The sequence below is a fragment of the Melanostigma gelatinosum genome (genome assembly GCF_949748355.1).
Source record: "Melanostigma gelatinosum genome assembly, chromosome: 2".
Classification (NCBI taxonomy): Eukaryota; Metazoa; Chordata; class Actinopteri; order Perciformes; family Zoarcidae; genus Melanostigma; species Melanostigma gelatinosum.
In genome coordinates this window covers 13,585,838-13,603,090 of record NC_136635.1, presented here as the reverse complement: position 1 = coordinate 13,603,090, position 17,253 = coordinate 13,585,838, and the positions used below count along the sequence as shown (strand labels likewise).

Sequence of the window (17,253 nt, the reverse complement as noted above, 5' to 3'; positions counted from 1 at the left end):
GAGGGAGGAGAAACAAACGGGAGGCTGATTACCTGCTTGGCCTCCACCAGAGATGTCTGCAGCCTGCTTATTTCCTTCTCATACTGATCCCTCATCTTATCCACCTCCTGATCATGAGCGGCCACTTCCTCCTTCAAGGCTCCTTTCAGAGCAGTGAGCTCCCTCTCCCTCCTCCTCAGCACCTCCTCCTGCTCCTCCTTGGCTAGGAGAACTTCCTGCATCTCCACCTTCAGATGCATCATGTCCTGTGGAAAAGGAAGACAGTGTGGAAACATTTTATCACTTCAGAATTTGAAGATTCAGACTGGAGTTCACCGTGGCCCTTAAGTTTGCTCTTGCCTTTGGTTACATAGATGTTTCTCACTGAAACGGTTTATATTTCACTGTTAATAGATCAAAAATGAATGTGAACGTGGGCCTTTTGGAAATATAAATAACAACAAATGAGATAGTTTAGTCTGTAGCGTTTCCAAAGACAAATCTTTCAGATAAAGCCGTCACCACACTGACTTGCTTAGGTACAACAGAAATGTTTTCAGCAAAACTAAAATGCCTTTGGTGTTATGTCAGTGTGATAATCGCTATCAGCATTGTAGTATAGGATGGTACACATCATTAAGCCTCTTCCAGACAGGCTGGTCTCTACACTGGCTGCATTACAGTGCGAAACTGCACCTTAATGTTAACGCACTCCAACACTTCATTTTACATCATTTTATCTTTCACGGTTGTTTTAGTGAGGTAGCCACATGTTCTACAAGCTTAGAGCAGAAAACCTTCTTCTCTAGAACAATGAACACTGCATTACCACCATAGCGATGTCTCTCTCTTCATCTGCGGCGGACTTCTTGGCTGAGTCGAGCTCGTCATGCATCTCTGACAGCTGGTCCTGCAGGTCTCTGATCTCTGTCTGGTGTTGCTCCCTCTCCATCTTCACCTGGAACAGCCTGACGAACCATGTGACATGTCACAACACACAGTACAGGCACTCTACATACTGCATATGCACATACACACCCGCACACCTGCACCTTAATTCACACATAGAAATGGCAGCACCTGTGCTGGGTCTTAATGTGAGGCCGAGAGAGAACAGGGGTTAAAACGAATACCTGAACGACGGCGAAGCAATAATGTGTAAACTGCCTCTACACGACAGCACGGAGGAGGAGGGTGATAAGTGATGCGAGGAACCTCAAACAAATCACCACAGTGATGTAGATCGAAGCATATTCCTGCTGTACAAATAAACTAAATGATGGTTGGTATTGGGTCATTCATCCTGAGGAAGATGTTAACAGGTGAGGAAGGTGAGGAAGGTGTTAACAGCAACATGGTTCTTCTGATACACCACTTCTTCATTTCACCTGTCAACAAGGAGCTTCCCAAGGAGGGCATAAAGTCCCTGTTCCCACCAGCCTGTGTGCAAATCCTCAACAAATCATTAGAGATCAGTCGCGCAGCGACAAGATCGTGGTTCGTCACCAGCTTGCCACCACACCACACACTGCCAGTTGTGTTTGCTGGAGCGTGCAACCAGGATGGAGATACCAGTGAAGGGAACTTAACTTACTGAACCACCCTGACGAGTTAAAATACTGGCACACAACAGAGCTACGCTTGTTGATTAATACGATCATTAGTGACCTGTCATTCTCCAGAATTGTCACGCTGCACTTACTCTTCCACTGTGGCCTGGAGCTCGAACTCTGTTGTGGCTAGCTTCTCCTTCAGACGCTTGCACTCCTCTGCACTCCGCTCCAGCTCCTGCTGCAGCTTCTTCAAACCTGCTACTGTCCTCTTGTCAGCCTGATTCCTCTGTTGGTGAAACAGACACATATTACTGTTGACATTTCAGTTTCAGGACACATATCTAGTCTTTTACATCCACTGCAACAAGCGTTCGGCCTTTGGATTGAATTGATCTGATCTGTTTGATAAAAACATAAAGTCATGGTCGTTTTTTTATCTGTTTGAGGGAATCTGAGAAAAATGTGTTGGAAAAATGAACTGAAAAGTAAATGCATAGCAAACAGTGTTTTGAATTTACATTTACTCTATTAAAACAACCACTCACTACAATATTACAGGTTTTCAAGATGCTGAGGAGGCTGTTTATTCTAAACGTGCCTTTGTGTTGAACTTAGCCAATTCTAGATTAAACCAGTCGTCCCAAAATGCTCTTTAGGATATTCTCAAAGAACAAGTTTAGCTGTAAACCGATCGGCAACATAAACAGGCTGGTGTTGGAGGCACAGTTGACTGTTGTTACCGTGGTTTGGTCCTCAAGTTGTGTCTTCAGTTCGGCCATTTCTTTTCCCAGTTCCTCATTCTGCTCCTGCAGAGCTTTGGTCTGTGCACCAAAGTCCAGAGACTGACAGAAGAAGGCAGAAGTTTTAGGGTTGCTTAATTCTTATGAATCCATTATGAATAAAATTACAAGATGAATATTCTGGCATTAGCACTCGGTTACTAAGTAAAGGGTAAATATTCAATAGCTGACAGCGTCCGCTATGCCTCAGAGCATCAGAGATATAATATGTGCACAGTCTTATTAAAAAGCCCCAAAACTCTCAGTTTTCTTCACTGGTTTGAATCAAACAGGATCTTAAAGAAGAATTTACTGTGGACACAAATAACTTTGTTGTATTTATCAACCAGTTCAGCTTCACTTTGGGAAGCTGAACCCCAAACACGCATCTCTCACCCTCACTGGTCGATAACTAAATCACGAAGGTAAAACTGCACTTTTACAAACCCGAGTTTATGATTCGAATACAAACATGTGCCAAACATTGCAGGGGAGAAGTGGCAAACTTTAGTGGTTAGTGGTGCACAATTACAATGATATAACAATGTCTCACCTTGTTATCGCCTTGTGCGCTCGCCGTGGCCCGAGACTTCAACGTCTGTATCTTCTCAAAGACAAGGTTGACCTTTCTCTTCGTCGTATCATCATTATCTGTGCTTCTGCACACACACAGGTTATTAAAGGTATAAAAAAACAACTTTTCTCAGTGTTTGGGAGCTCAAGAATAAATTGCAGACTGTTCTGGGAACAGAGTAAGTCATTCCCAGCTTAGAAAGGGTCAGGAAGGATCAAGCTGCTTTGATGTGTCACCTCACATCACAAACAGCTTCATTACACCCGTCCAATAAACTCTGAGGCGAAGAATGAAACATATGGGCAGTTTAATGGATTGCTGCATAGTCTCACTTCATCGCCAGGTAAACTAGTAGCCAGAGCTAAAAATGTTTAAAAATGCAGTAATCAATGCATGGGTTAAGAAATATCACCACGTCTAAGGCATCTAATGCTTACTGGAATGTCAAGTATATGATGTAGTAAACATTTACAGTCATTGTTCATATTATTAGTTACTGAAACAAAAACAGATGTTTTTTAAGAAGCCTGAATTCACAACATTTGGTCCCAAAACCAGCCACACCCACATAGTTTCTGCCTCGCGCCCATTCTCTCTGGTGGAAACATATTTCATGTCCTATATCTAAAAGATAACAAAGTGCCAAACATTTACAGTATTGTTTTGCTCAGTCAAAACCTTCGTAAACCTAAACAACAACATTTTCAGAGCTAAGAAAAGCAGCTTTGCCTTGGTCATTAAACACCAAGCATTTCTGAGTTCCTCCCCGGCCGTGTGAAAGATCAAAGATGGGAGGATTTACTCAACCCACAGAGGAACAATGATTCCTCCGGTTAAAGTGAAAACATCAGAATTCACTAAACTGGAGTTATACCACTTTCACATGGCAGCAGTGATTCACTATTTCAATAGATTACATGGCTGACACAGACAGACAACTCACCCCCCCCCCCCCAAAAGAACCCCTCTTTTCTCCTCATACAGATGATTTTCATTAAAGCTTTATCACCCCTCTTGGTGGATGTTTGTCTTCTTAGGCCTTGGGAATGTAGCTCAGTTTCAGCCCCACTTCCATCTGTGTTTCCTTTCCTTTGTCCTGTGACTCCTGACCTGTGGCCCGGCACACCCAAGCAGTTTCCTGCTCTCTTTCTACATGATCACAAGTCTGTGGCACATGTGCAATAACTGTAAAAACTGGCAAACTCTTTTTAACTGTGAAATCACGCACAACTGATTCAACTGCTGTAGAGTACAGTTTAACTGGCATTTGTGCTTCACTTACACATTCTCCAAAAACAAGACTTGACAGTGACTGCCTACTACAAGTTAAAAGACTGTAACGAATGCATACACCATCATATCTGGCTGCTTTAAAACCTGAACCACATTTAACCTTTTAACCCAACATGCCTTTCCTTGACAGGCAGTGAGTGTCCGATTACAGACGCAAACAGAACGTTTTCACACTGCAGCAAAGAGAAAACAGAGAGAGAAAGTGGGATTCCGTGAAGAAACAAACTCCAGACAGCTGGATCTCTCCCAGCCTGGATGGGAGGGTAAGATGAGCACATTCCTTAACTTTTATCACAAACAGTCCAACTCTGATAAAAACACACAGAACAGTCTCTTCCTTCATGATGCATCACCTTATGGTGCCAACATGGCACATTTAGGTATTAGAGTAAACAATACGCTCAGGTCATGATTCAACGAACAGCCAAGGAATTGAGACAACATTCAGTTTTTTTAAATTAATATGAGCAAATAAAGCTAAAAAAGTACATTTATAAGATACAGCAACAAATATTCAAGATAACTCACCCATCCTTCAGGTAATTGAACAGAATTTGTTTTGCTGTCTCTTCGTGTGTTTGTTGTGAAAGCTCCTGTTGACCTTTCAAAAGATCAGGTGTCGCCTAGCAATGACAGGAAAGGAGATCTTAATGAAGTTTTTACAAGACAGAACAGACGATCATCTGTTGGAGAATATTCTTATAATTCAAGTAAACTAAGACACATGTTAAAAAAAAGACATTTCACATTGAATAGGTAAGATCCAATCATAATGCTTCAGCATAGATTCCTTTTTACCTGAGCATCTGCCTCTGTATTGGGCTTTTTGTCGGCGGTGGAAGAAGGCTTGGATGGCGATGTTGACGGCACCTTTCCAGCTGAGAAGGCACTGTCCACGCTTTTGAATGGTAGTGAAGAGGTGCGAGTTTGTGGCTTGCTGTAACCCTGTATGGAGCCTACACCTTTAGAGGTGGTGCTCTGAGGGGAGCCAGGCGCGCTGGCCACACGAGATGAAGCCCTTGAGTCACCCTTACCATCTACAGCCGCGAGCCAAGAGTCCTGACTGCCGCTTGTTTGCTGCAGCCGTAGCTGTGAGGGCCGCAGGACATGCTCCATTGATGTGCCTCGCTGGCGGCTAAATCCGTCCACGCAGCTAGAGCCATCTCTTAGGCCGAAGGCGCTATCCACACTGCGTGAGCGCTTCCTGTCGTCTGGATTGATCCTGTTCCTGCGGCCCCTGCGCTGGTGGCTGCTATCTTTGCCGTCAAACTTCTCAATGAGTTCATCAACACCAGGAATGGAGCCTGTGTCAATGTCTCTGCCTGAACCTGGAAGGAAAGGGATGTAGCGGCGGTTCTCGTGGCGATTGATGGTGTCTGCGTATAGGGGGTCCATCTGTTCCTCCACCCGAGCTTTAGAGGTGGAAGATGAGGAGGAGTGGCGGGAACGGGATGAGGACTGAAGGACTGGACCGCTGGAGTCAGTCCTGCGTAGAGGAAGGACATCAGGCTCTCGGTGGGTGCGCTCGAGGCTGGAGCTGGTGCTGCTCATCGAAGTGGGGGATCGAGATGATGTCTTGCTCTGCTCACTTGTTCGACGTGACACGGTGGAGGGCTGAGGCTCGGCTGGAAGCACTGGTTGCTGCTGCGTTTTAGAGCCTGGCTTGGACTGAGGTGGATTCAGGTTGGCAAGATGAGGTTTGGACTGCGGCTGAGCTACTTGTGATTGTGGCCTGGTCTGAGACTGAGCCAGCTGGGTAGGAGGCAAAGACCGGGGCTGTGACTTCGGCTTAAAAAGGGCTGTGTCACTCAGGCTCTGGGATGGAAGTTGCCTTTTCTCTTGATGCGCAGGAGCTTTGATCCTGTCCAGGCTTGATGACAGCGCAGGTACAGCAGATTTGGAGGAGGAACTCTGGTGTTGGTTCTCAGTCTCATCCAGAGGAAGAGGCCTTGAATGCAGACTGTGGAAAGCATCAAGGGTCAGGGAGTTGTTCTCTGGATCATACGGCTGCAGTATCTCAGGGTGCTTCTGAAAGTTCAGAAGGGAGGAGTGTTTCTTTCCCTGTGAATCTGCGATGCCATTTTGAGGACCAGTGTAATGGGTTATCTTCTGAGACCTGTAGTCCACAAAGGGGCTGTCGGATCCAGCCTCCTTTCCTCCCCTGAAATCATACTCCTGGTAGTTCTCAATAAAAGAGCCCTCTGTGTCGATGTACCCATTACTGTTCGGGTCCATAAAGGATTGAGGACCCCTGTCCTGGTTGTTGAGAACGACATATGGGTGTCCATCTATACCCTGGACACGGATGCTGAGACCGTATGTACCAGCTCCATTGCTGTGTGGCCTGGAGGGGCGGGACGGCTGAGTGTGGCGCCGCTGTGGTCCACTGTTAGGAATGCCTGTCACTCTGTATGACTCCATCAGGAATGCAGAAGGAAAATAAATCCCACTCCCTGGATCAGGTGGTCCACCTCTGCAAGCAAAGATTCAGACGGGTTCATGAGTCAGAGATGAGACACTACATAATTCAGTAATATCCACAAATGTTTCCCAGTGCCACACTCAGCCACTAATGAAACATTAAAGCCTCACTGCATTTAATTATGTTCTCCGCTTTAATTAGTTTTTCTTGTTTTGCATGAGTCTTAATGTTCCGTTTGCTCTCCACTGAGGTCCCTGTGTTGTTTATGAAGTCTCAGTCAGAACACATCGTATCTCTGGAAATATGAGTCAACATCAGCCACATTTTTTGCAAAAATGACCAGGTAGTGTTTAAAAAAGCATGACAGGTGTGTGACTAACAGGTATGGCATAACAAAATGACTGTTTGCCATGCATGACAAAGAATATAGGTTAAATAGGTTAAGAGAAAGGTATTAACAGAAAGAAAATAATTGAATATGAGTCAGTCAGACCTGAGAGAAATGTAAGAGCTCTGCCATCTCTCCACAACTTTGAAGGGTGTTAGAGTTAGAGTGTGCAGTGTGTGTGTGTGTGTGTGTGTGTGTGTGTGTGTGTGTGTGTGTGTGCATACACAGTGTAATCGATCCTTGTAAATGACAATGTAATTGCAGCCCAGGCTCGTGGGATGTGCCATGAAAAGAGAGCAACAAAATCTTATTTGGCTCAATTTTGTCACATTTATAATAAATGCGGGGCTGTTTGACTGATTTGCGCCACGACCATGAGAACACAGCTGGCAATAAATATTGAACTCTGTACAAACATTAAAGTAAGCTCCCGAATGTTTTTAGACACATTTATGCCTGGAAAGCCAGTGAAGACAAAGCCATCAGCAGAAAACATGTGTTTCTTTGGACAATGGGCTTTGAACAGGTTCCTGTTTGCCTTGCTGATAGCGTCCCATTCCTCCTGATGTTACAATACAAAGACGGCCGAGATGGGGCTGGAAGAAGGACACTGATAAGACAGGCAACAAAGCCACAAGCAGGATATATCACATTAGCATGAAATAGGTAAAGGCAGACAATAAACGCCATATGAGCCCAACTGAGCCTGTTTGGTGAAAACATAGCACCATGTAAGGTTTGGAGATATGACAATACGCACTGTGAGAAGATGTACATTGGTTAACTGACGCAGGCTTGCCATGCTGGTTGTGTTGGGTTTCATTATGTCATTGTGGGAAAAGTAGCAAGTACAAATCAATGAGCAGGATGGCTTTACATCAATATTGGAGTTTTTGTTTTATTGTTTTTGCTTCGATATGAAAAATATTTGTCATGTATTCAATTGGCTGGATTAGCCAAAAATAGGCTGATTTTTTTTCTGCAACATTTTCTGAATTGATTTTCCCCAGAATGTACTATATTGGGTATATATCAATAGCACAAAATGTATCAAAAGTGCATGTACCCTGATAGAAGATTTATGGTTTCCCCAGGAAATTAGTTAGACACGGTGCCAACCTGACACATCTTGTAAAATATATAGAATATACAGCATGATATAGCACCTCTGCTGTTTCCCCCCCCCCCCCCCAAGGGTAACATTGAATTTCAATAAAGTGTATTAATATGTTTGTATTAGCAGAGACGGTCTTTGTTTCATAGTAGGTGGCCTGCCTCTGCCATAAAACATAACAGAAACCACTTATTTTGTCGATGTCGGCCACTCCTATTGCACCACATGAGAATAATTCACCTCAGCTTGATGATGTTAAGTCAACTGGGTATGCTGACTGTCTGATCCTGGTGCTTCAATTAGTCAGAATCAGTCAGCATCCTACCCTTCAGTCTGTACAGGAGGGAAGATGGAAGCCACGGTAAAGTGTCCCGTGCATGAGGAAGATTGCTGTCAAGGAAGGATTAAAGCTAACGATGACGCACAATAGATTATTTCATCCTTAGTGTCACATGTATGTTCCAACAACTGTCTTCCTCCCATTGTATTTGTCACTGCAAAAGGAGGAATCCTTCACTGAGGCAGTGCTGCCTTCATGACCCTGTGTGCCGCCGAGCAGGGAGGTCAGCATCAACCACAGGTTGGATATCAAGGCCCTTGCTTTGATCTGTGCAAAAGGGGGAGACTCTGCAAAGATTTAACAAAAGCAGATTTTGTATCTCCTCGTGTGACCCGATTCGTTTTCTGTGTCACAGAGTTGAGACACTGTGTCTTGCAGCTGCAGCGGCTCACATGACTACATGAAGAAAACACGTCGGTTAACAGCAGCCGACCTTGAAAGAGCGAATGTAAAACGGTGAAGCGAGGATTTACACTGTGGGAAAATATTATGACGTAACATGAATGGAAGCGTCTGAAGCGTCAGGTAGCTGCAACGGGAGCGTACAAATAAAACCAACTTACAACAACACGAATGTGTTCGTGACAGACAGTGATTTAGAGGGAAGTCGTTAATTAGTTCACGTTAGTTGACAGAAGTGAAGAAACGAGTGAGTTGACGCAGTTTCTGGACTCTTTCATCGCTGCTCAGAGCAACAGGTGGCATGAATCACAAGCCAGAGATTTACTTTAAAACCTCTTTCTTTTTTCCGTGACTCACTTCAGCAAGTCAAGTTTGTAGCACGTCAGTGGTCCTTGTTGCTGTTAAAATGTTCAATTCTTCAGCTTTGCTGTTGAGTTGAACGGCTATTAGCGCTCTCACAGCAGACATGTAACCTTACAATGAACATTGTTAGCGGACGTAACGTAGTTACTCACCAGCGTCGCTCTCTCTCGTTCAGTGATCGCAGGTCATACGCGTTTGTTTCAAATGATTTTCGAAGAGATGAACGGTTGTGCACAGTGCCCACGCCACTGCTTGCTAACTTATTAACTTCTGTGTTGTTTTCTGGGAGACAGGACAGTTTCTACAGGACGTCCGACCCTCCGGGCCGCTCCGCCTCCTGAACAAGCGCACAAACCCGCCCCCCCCCGCCCCCCCCCCCCCCCCCCTCACAAACAGTCGGCTGGTCCAAGAACAGATTTCGAAACCGCAAGTTGTAGACGAGGCCTGACACATTAATTATCTTCCTTATTAGCTCATTATAAAACATTTTTAAATGAATAAACCAAATCATAAACTTTAAGCCGACAGAGAAAGCAATGAAGCTGGGCCAACACAATAATAATAAAAACGTATCACACATAACCAAAGGAGCCTAAATGACGGAGCTCATGCATTTTAAGGTACAAGCATACAGTCTATGGGTACAAGTCTCTTTTTGGCTATGTGGGGAAAAAAGGACATGGGTGGACCCAGCAGACATCGCTTTGGGGGAAATACTGCACGAATAAGCCAAACTCACCCTGCTGAAATATTTCAGAAATATTGGGAGATTTAAATAACAAGTTACACACTTACATGGATATTAATTGTTTGCACAAACACAAAGAAGGAGAATTATACACGTATGTGCTCCGCTCAAACTCGATGTTAGTTTAATTATTAATTACACTCTCTGCATAAATGCAATTTGCAGCTGCATGTCTTTAAAAACCGAGAGCGTCATCTAGTGGATAGAAAGCTGTCCTGAAAGTGGTTAGTTAGTGAGAACCGGTGGTGGTGGTGGTATAATGGAGCATGCATGTTACCCACACAGGGAGAGGGAAGTAAATGCATCACCATAGATATAAATGAACATATTGCGTGACGGTGGGAGTCCAGGAATACATCGTAAAAGCAAACAAGAGGCAGATATTATGCTGAGTGGGATGAAGAAATGTTGAAAAATGCCTTGCATATACTGGAGAATGGGTATTATTTTGGAAATAACGTCCCTGCGCTGTGTGTGTGTGTGTGTGTGTGTGTGTGTGTACTTTAAGAGTAAGTGCAAGACGAAGCAAACAACACTGAGCAGTGATAAATGATGGCTTAAAATATGGTCGAAGCAGGAGGAGGGTTTACAGTCAGCTGCACTGAGAGACGTATACTGTATATAAATATCTTACAGAACAATAACAATATGTGATATTAGTTTTCACAGCATCTTAAAAGGACCATACCCCTATACTTTATATAACCTGTTTTATTAAACAAACCATTAAAACAACTTGATTGATAATAATAACTGAATTTGCTTCTGTCAGTATTTTACTCTTACAAGAAATAGATTACAGTTCAAGCTGAACACTGAGTTACCAGAAAGTCATTAACACCTGTAAGACATGTCATGAAAGCCCACAGTCCCGTAATACATATCGTATGGTAATATGTTATTGTTGACAATGTGTCAGAAAGACGTTCATTTAACTCCACAGGGATTTGGGAGGCTGTACTTTGTGGTGTTGTATCTGATTGCATGATATTGTACGGTGTTTCTAATATTTTTTCTGTTCGATGTATGAATATGAGGCGGACAAAACATTAGAAACACCTGTCAGTGTATTGAATTTGAATACTTTTGTGATGTTCCTGCACGTTCTTGCATGGCTGCTTGTGTTCAGACAACAATACACTCAGAACATTTTGGAAACAAAATAGTTTTATTTTTTCTGGCCATTCATGTTCATTGATATTGGAGGAAATGACCCAATAGAAGTACCTTTAATTTCACAGACAATATTTCATACAATCACAGTTTTCCTACTTTCACGATCTCAGCCTGATATTTGTATACAAAGTCCAGTGTAAAGCACTCAGTGTCTGCTTAAAAATAGCAGCAATACCACATACAGATAAATAAAAATAGCATGTTTATTCAAAATACTACTTTACACACTGTTGGATAGTTGAATCTGCAGTGATGCATTGTACAGTATTTTATACAGTAAATTAATCAAATGTTTCGAATGAAAAATCCTCAAAGGAACTTCTAACTGGAGTTGTTAAATACATGTAGTGCAATAAAAGTATTTCCCCATGAAGTATAAAGTAGCATAAAATGAAAATATACATGTAAAGTGCATTTACCTACAAATTGTACTAAAGTACAGTATAGCAAAATGTAATTACTTTCAAGCTCAAAACAGCACAAAGAAAATGAGTTAGTAATGCTCATTCTGACATTCAGATTTTGAAGCAATGATAAACTGAATGTTTTACAGTAATACACCTCGTCACTGCAGCATCAACTTTGTAGCTTTGTTTATATTTGTGTCCGCAGAGAGGCCGCGCAGCACCGCAGCCTTTAATCTGAGCTCTTTGCTACTGTGCTGGGTCACAGCAGCACACAATGAGAGCTCTGTACTCCGATGAGGTGCCACGGCTGGGACCTCTGGGCATGCTCAGTACACAGCTCAGTCTTATCCTGATTGTAAGAAGGACTGCAGGCTTTCCAGCGACATGCACCAGAGATGTCATAGAGGCACACGTTTACCTCATGAGATTTCATCTTTTGCGTTGTTGATTTATGACAGGAAAATGTTGGAAAGGTTTATCTCAACTGGCTCTGCACCAGTGTGACAGGCAAAAGCCACCACTGAAGACAATGTGGTGGAGAAATAACTGAATTTCCTTCTCTCAGTCTGTTAAGTTGTTTAAGATTGCAGATGAAACCCATTAGAGGGTCTACATTTATTTTGAATAAGGCAGCTAAATAAGGCTTCATCCCTGTGGACTGGTGTGCAGCCAACAAGTTTCCGAAACAATGAAAGTGGTCGTGGACCTCCATATGTTCAGGATCAATGGTCAGGAAATTCAACAGAGGGAGTACAACAAAATTACAATTTCCTCTTTTTCTTCTTTTCAGCAATAGACCTTTTCTTTTTAGGACATCTGGAGATCTTTCCATATTTAGTCCTGCGGCATAGCAGACCAATTGTTCAAATTGTTCTAAAAGCACCAAAATTGGCACACATGTAGATTAATATATTCTAAACATTTTTGGATATGGAGGCATTCAAGATTAGCCATGTGGAAGATATGGCGGCCATTGTTCAAAATGGCCGCCATTTACCTTCTTTTTTTTTTTACATATTCCTTTTTTTTTACATAATTCCTTTTTTTACATCAGAATTAACATCAATAACTGTTTAACAGATATTTAGATGAATCTTCTCAAAAATGGCTCCCAAACTTGCCGCCATTTTGTGGAAAAAGTAGACATTTGATGAAGATTTCAATACTTTATTTCAAAATTCAATTTTTTTTTCAAATTGCTGGCAAAATTGCAATGGAATGGTAGTCAAAATAATACACAGAGTACGGGGAGTTTACAGTATGGTCAAATTGTAGTTATATAGTCGACCAGAAGCCGTCTCTAGGCACAGTACTTACAGTTATACATTTATGGATAGATCTAATATAAATGAACAAATCTAAGTGGACACAATAAACAGTTGCCAATACAATAACTTTCAGTATTGTGTAATCCTGCAGTACATACATGTAATACAATAACGTAGATTTTGCCACACTATGATTCTGAACTTTTCAAATCTGGTCACCAGGATTATGAATGTCTACAGATCATAATGTTGGCTAACAAGTTTTCTGTCCTAATCTACTGGCATTCGCCTTCACAGAAACACAGACCAGTGCATTGCAGTGAAGCGTTCTTGCACTTGCAGCGTTTTCTGCAGCCTTTCTTGCATCCGCAAGACACCAGCTCATAGCAGGTCTTGGATGCCTCAGGGAGTGTGGTCCAGAGTGGTGTGTAGGGCCCATCATCACTCCGATGCCAGCCCCAGTCTGTTGGTGGAGGGAGCACGGGCTCTGGTACCAATGCCTGGCCCCAGACATGACCACCCTGAAGGGCAGATCTCTTCACATGCTGCTCCAGAGCAGCGTAGGTTGGCGGGATGTTCTGAACAGAGCTCTTCTTTGCAAAGAGCTTCTTTCTCGCCTTGTTGACGTCCTTGCATTTGCTTGTGCGGTCATACAGGAGTATTACAAACCTCTCGATGACATGCATTGTATCCTCTTGGATGCTTGTGGGTGCATTTGCCAGACTCAGCAGGGCATCAGTGAGTTCTGGCAGCGTGTTCCATGTTGCCCAGGCAGATTTCTTCCCATGTCCGACGAAGGCTGACACAGTATCACACCCTGTGATGGCATGAAACATTGGAAGAGCACATGTCTTCTCTGGACCAAGGGAGGAAGCTATTTCATGGGCTGCAATGTAGCGGTAGTTCTTGCCTGTCCCAAAGGCTACCCAGAGTTTGTCTCCAGCTGGTAGTTTCTGGACTACCATCACTGCTAGGACCACGACGTCAGTGTCTACTGTTCGAACCTGTATCTGGTGGTGACCATGTTGTGCAGCATGTGCTACATGTAGCATCATGCGAGTGTCTGCCTCTTCTTGGTTGCATGGGCGAGTGAGTTGACGTCCTCTTGGTGTGGAACACAGATCACCTGCTCCCCATCAGTGACCACCAGTTCCTTGCCTTCTTCTTGAAAGGACTCTGCAAGCATGGTGGAGAGGTAGCTGAAGAGCTCCACTTTGTTGCCATCAACTCGCAGGAAACTTTGCCAATTTCCTGGTATAACTGCCGAGTCGACAACACGCCGACGTACTCCCTTTCCACGGTGTTCTCTGGTTGATGCCTTCAGGGAATCTGCTCTGTAGCTGTCCCACACAAGGTCAAGACGTGATACATGTTGGAGCTGTTGTACAACGTATGGGATGAACACTTGCTGTGCATATTCCTCGAACGTGTTGGCAGTACCCGGCTTCAACATCTGTACGATTACTGCTCCATCGAGGACAACAGCAGTGACAGTAGGCGCTTCAGACTGAGGCTCAGCATGGCCTTCAAGGCACACCAGCAAGTCACTCTTGCTCCCTAGGTACAGTCTCCCTCCGTCAGATAAAGCTGGAGGGCATTGCTGGTTTTCATGCCTGAAGAACTCTTCTAGATTCCCTTTACGGGTCTGGCAGCTGATATATAATCGTGCGAAGAGCGCAACATCATTCTTCAGAAATTTGACCTGTTGTTTTCCTTTGGTTATTTTGGGTCCTCTCTTGGTCGCAAACAATGGTAGCTTGTTCCGGTGGATTGCCACCTCAATGGACTTGGTTCTGTCCACGATGCATTCCTTTGAGAATGCTTCAAACTGGTCTTGGCCAATCTGCTTGGCGTTACGGACTGTTTCTATGACTGCAGGGTCTGCGATCTCCTTTGTGTCGAGCACCAGCAAGTCCTGACTGTCCTCCTCGAAAGGGTTGCCCAGCTCTTCAATGACGGCCACGAGTGAGCGCACATCTCTGGCAAAAGTCTTCTGCACACTTGGTGTCTCCTCGTGTTGACGTTTCTCCTCTTGGTCGTGTGGATGCAGATTGAAGTCGTCAAATTCCACAATCACTCTAGCAACCTCTGGTCCGGCAACCATCCAGCGCCTCAGTGCAGTTGGATTGTCTGTGAGACCGATGGCTCCTCCATCACCCTTGACATACGCGTTGTTCTGCTCATGTCCTTGGTCAATAGGGATTGCTGAAAAGATCCTCTTGGTCTTCTGGACTGTGAAGTGTCCTTTGCTAAACTCTGTGAAGACATCTGGATGTTTGTTTGCCAGTTCTGCCATGTCCCGCAGATGCACTGGTATCCAGCGGGCATAGTTCGTGTGGTCTAGTGCGAAGAACCACGGAACCAGTTCTGTCAGAGCATCCACGTACATGCTAAAATTGGCTTCTCTCAGAGATCGCACATAGATCAGAGTGGACAGCTCCAGTGCCAAGACTGTTGACCAGTACTGAAACTGCGGATAACTCTGTTCTCTCTGACTGCACCAGTCTTCGAAGCTTCCAGGGTGCGCATCATCTTCTGTATTGGTGGTGCTGTACTGGTCATATGCATTTTTCTTGTAAAATGGTAGCCATTCTAATTGGTAAGCACACAAGTATGTGTAATTGTACAATACTTATCACCTCTAGCACACTTATCACCTCTAGCATCCACAAAAAGACAAATTATGGTACATATTCAATGACGCTAATGGTAAATAGCGGCCATTTTGAAAAATGGCCGCCAAATGTGCTACGGGGAGAATCTTGAATGCCTCCATATCCAAAATTGTTCAGAATGTATTAATCTACTTGTGTGCCAATTTTGGTGCTTTTAGAACAATTTGAACAATTGGTTTCGTATTTGTTACTATGCCGCTGGACTAATTATGGTATAATGCAATTTCATTATGCTGGTACTAAGAGCATCCTCACCGTATATGTGTACAACACCTCAGAACAAAGTGGTGCAAAATGCATAAAAAACCATAGGCAAGGAGCTACTGTCCCCTGGACAAAAGGGACAAACGAGTCTTAAAGACTCACCCCACTAACCATCGTTTTAACTTCCTCCTTTCTTTTAAAACACTGAAAAATATCAGAACTGGGTTCAGCAACAGCACTTACCAAGAGGCTGTTTATGTCCTTTACTCCACAACGACCAATACTGTTACTATTCTTGTCCAAAAGACACTGTGATTGTATTATGAGATTATGAGACAATGGGCCCCTGGGTATTGTCATGTAGAAGGCCCCTCCACTAAGACATCTGATAGAGATGCGTCTTTTTGTGCCTCGTTCAGTGGACATTTTGCAGGTGAACCAGAACTCTCAGATGCTGATGTTCATTCGGAAAACTGCACCTGATCTCGTATTTATTTCACACTGGAGATGGAGAGAGGCGACTCCTGGCCAAAGATTCTTGCAACAACAAATCCACACTGACGCTCCTCTGCACAGATATTACACAAAATGCAACGGCACAGTTAACACAACATTCAAGGAACCCATCAAAGAAAGCCTGAGATGCAGGTTCTAAAAACAGAGCTTTACTAACACTTTGCTTTGCTAATTTGACTGTATTTGAATGAAATGTTACTGTAGCCTCTGTTTGCTATGCAGCTGTAAAATAAAGGAAGTAAAACAAAAACAAAAGGGTAACACTTTATTTTACCGGTCTGCAATATTCTTATCATTCTAGTTTTCAGAAGTTCCCATGAAAAAATAATAAGTATAGAGAAAATAGGAATGTCCTTTGAAGAAAAGCTAATTTTTAACCCGTGTGATTATTCAATCAAGAAATCGAAACAACAAAGTGGAGAGAAGACAAAAAGCATGTTTAGTGCAGCATGCATCCTGAGATTAGCAGAGAGGCGGATGATCTTACTGTTGAGAGCAGGAGGAGCAGCAGGCTCTTTGGTCGAGCTTCAAGGATGTGAGCCGAGGACTCTCTGTCAGCTGGCCCAGCAGCCATGACAGGAAGTCAGCCTTCAGACATGGTGGTCCCACTTCTACAGAAAACATGCCCACCCTCCACCACCAGCCCAACACGCTCACACGTTCTGTTTCTTCCTGCAGAGAATATTGAAAAATGACATGCATGATTTATGTTGCATCACTGAGCTCACCACAAGCAGAACAGCAGTCGGCAGAGTGTCACCTCTGTCAGCAAAATGAGCTGGAATCAGACCTCTCAGGATGTAATACATATTAAAACTAATAATACTACTGTAGTATATAGCTGATTGTACTACATAGTAAAACTAATAATACCACTGTAGTACATAGCTGATTGTACTACATATTAAAACTAATAGTGCTCTCATGCTCACATCTGCATGCAAGGATAATTCTGTGCAGATGTAACGGGGGTCTGAGATTTACAGCACGACTCTCCTCCAGGTTTAGAGCAGCATTTTTGGGATTCATTAATTCAGGCAAAGCACAAGTAA

At 43.5% G+C, this 17,253-nt stretch overlaps 1 protein-coding gene across 1 annotated transcript in view; it reads right to left on the bottom strand.

Moving 5' to 3' along the window:
• The window catches only part of cgnl1 (cingulin-like 1), a 28,008-nt gene extending 18,533 nt beyond the window's left edge, over window positions 1-9,475 (bottom strand). The window contains exons 1-8 of the mRNA XM_079283751.1: window positions 9,360-9,475; window positions 4,977-6,651; window positions 4,707-4,801; window positions 2,865-2,970; window positions 2,273-2,374; window positions 1,682-1,818; window positions 809-947; window positions 33-245 (exon numbers count right to left, since the gene is read on the bottom strand). Of these exons, the coding sequence (XP_079139877.1) occupies window positions 33-245; window positions 809-947; window positions 1,682-1,818; window positions 2,273-2,374; window positions 2,865-2,970; window positions 4,707-4,801; window positions 4,977-6,599 (2,415 nt within the window). The 5' untranslated portion in view covers window positions 6,600-6,651; window positions 9,360-9,475. The remainder of the gene's footprint in view (window positions 1-32; window positions 246-808; window positions 948-1,681; window positions 1,819-2,272; window positions 2,375-2,864; window positions 2,971-4,706; window positions 4,802-4,976; window positions 6,652-9,359) is intronic.
• Between the last annotated feature and the right edge of the window lie 7,778 nt (window positions 9,476-17,253).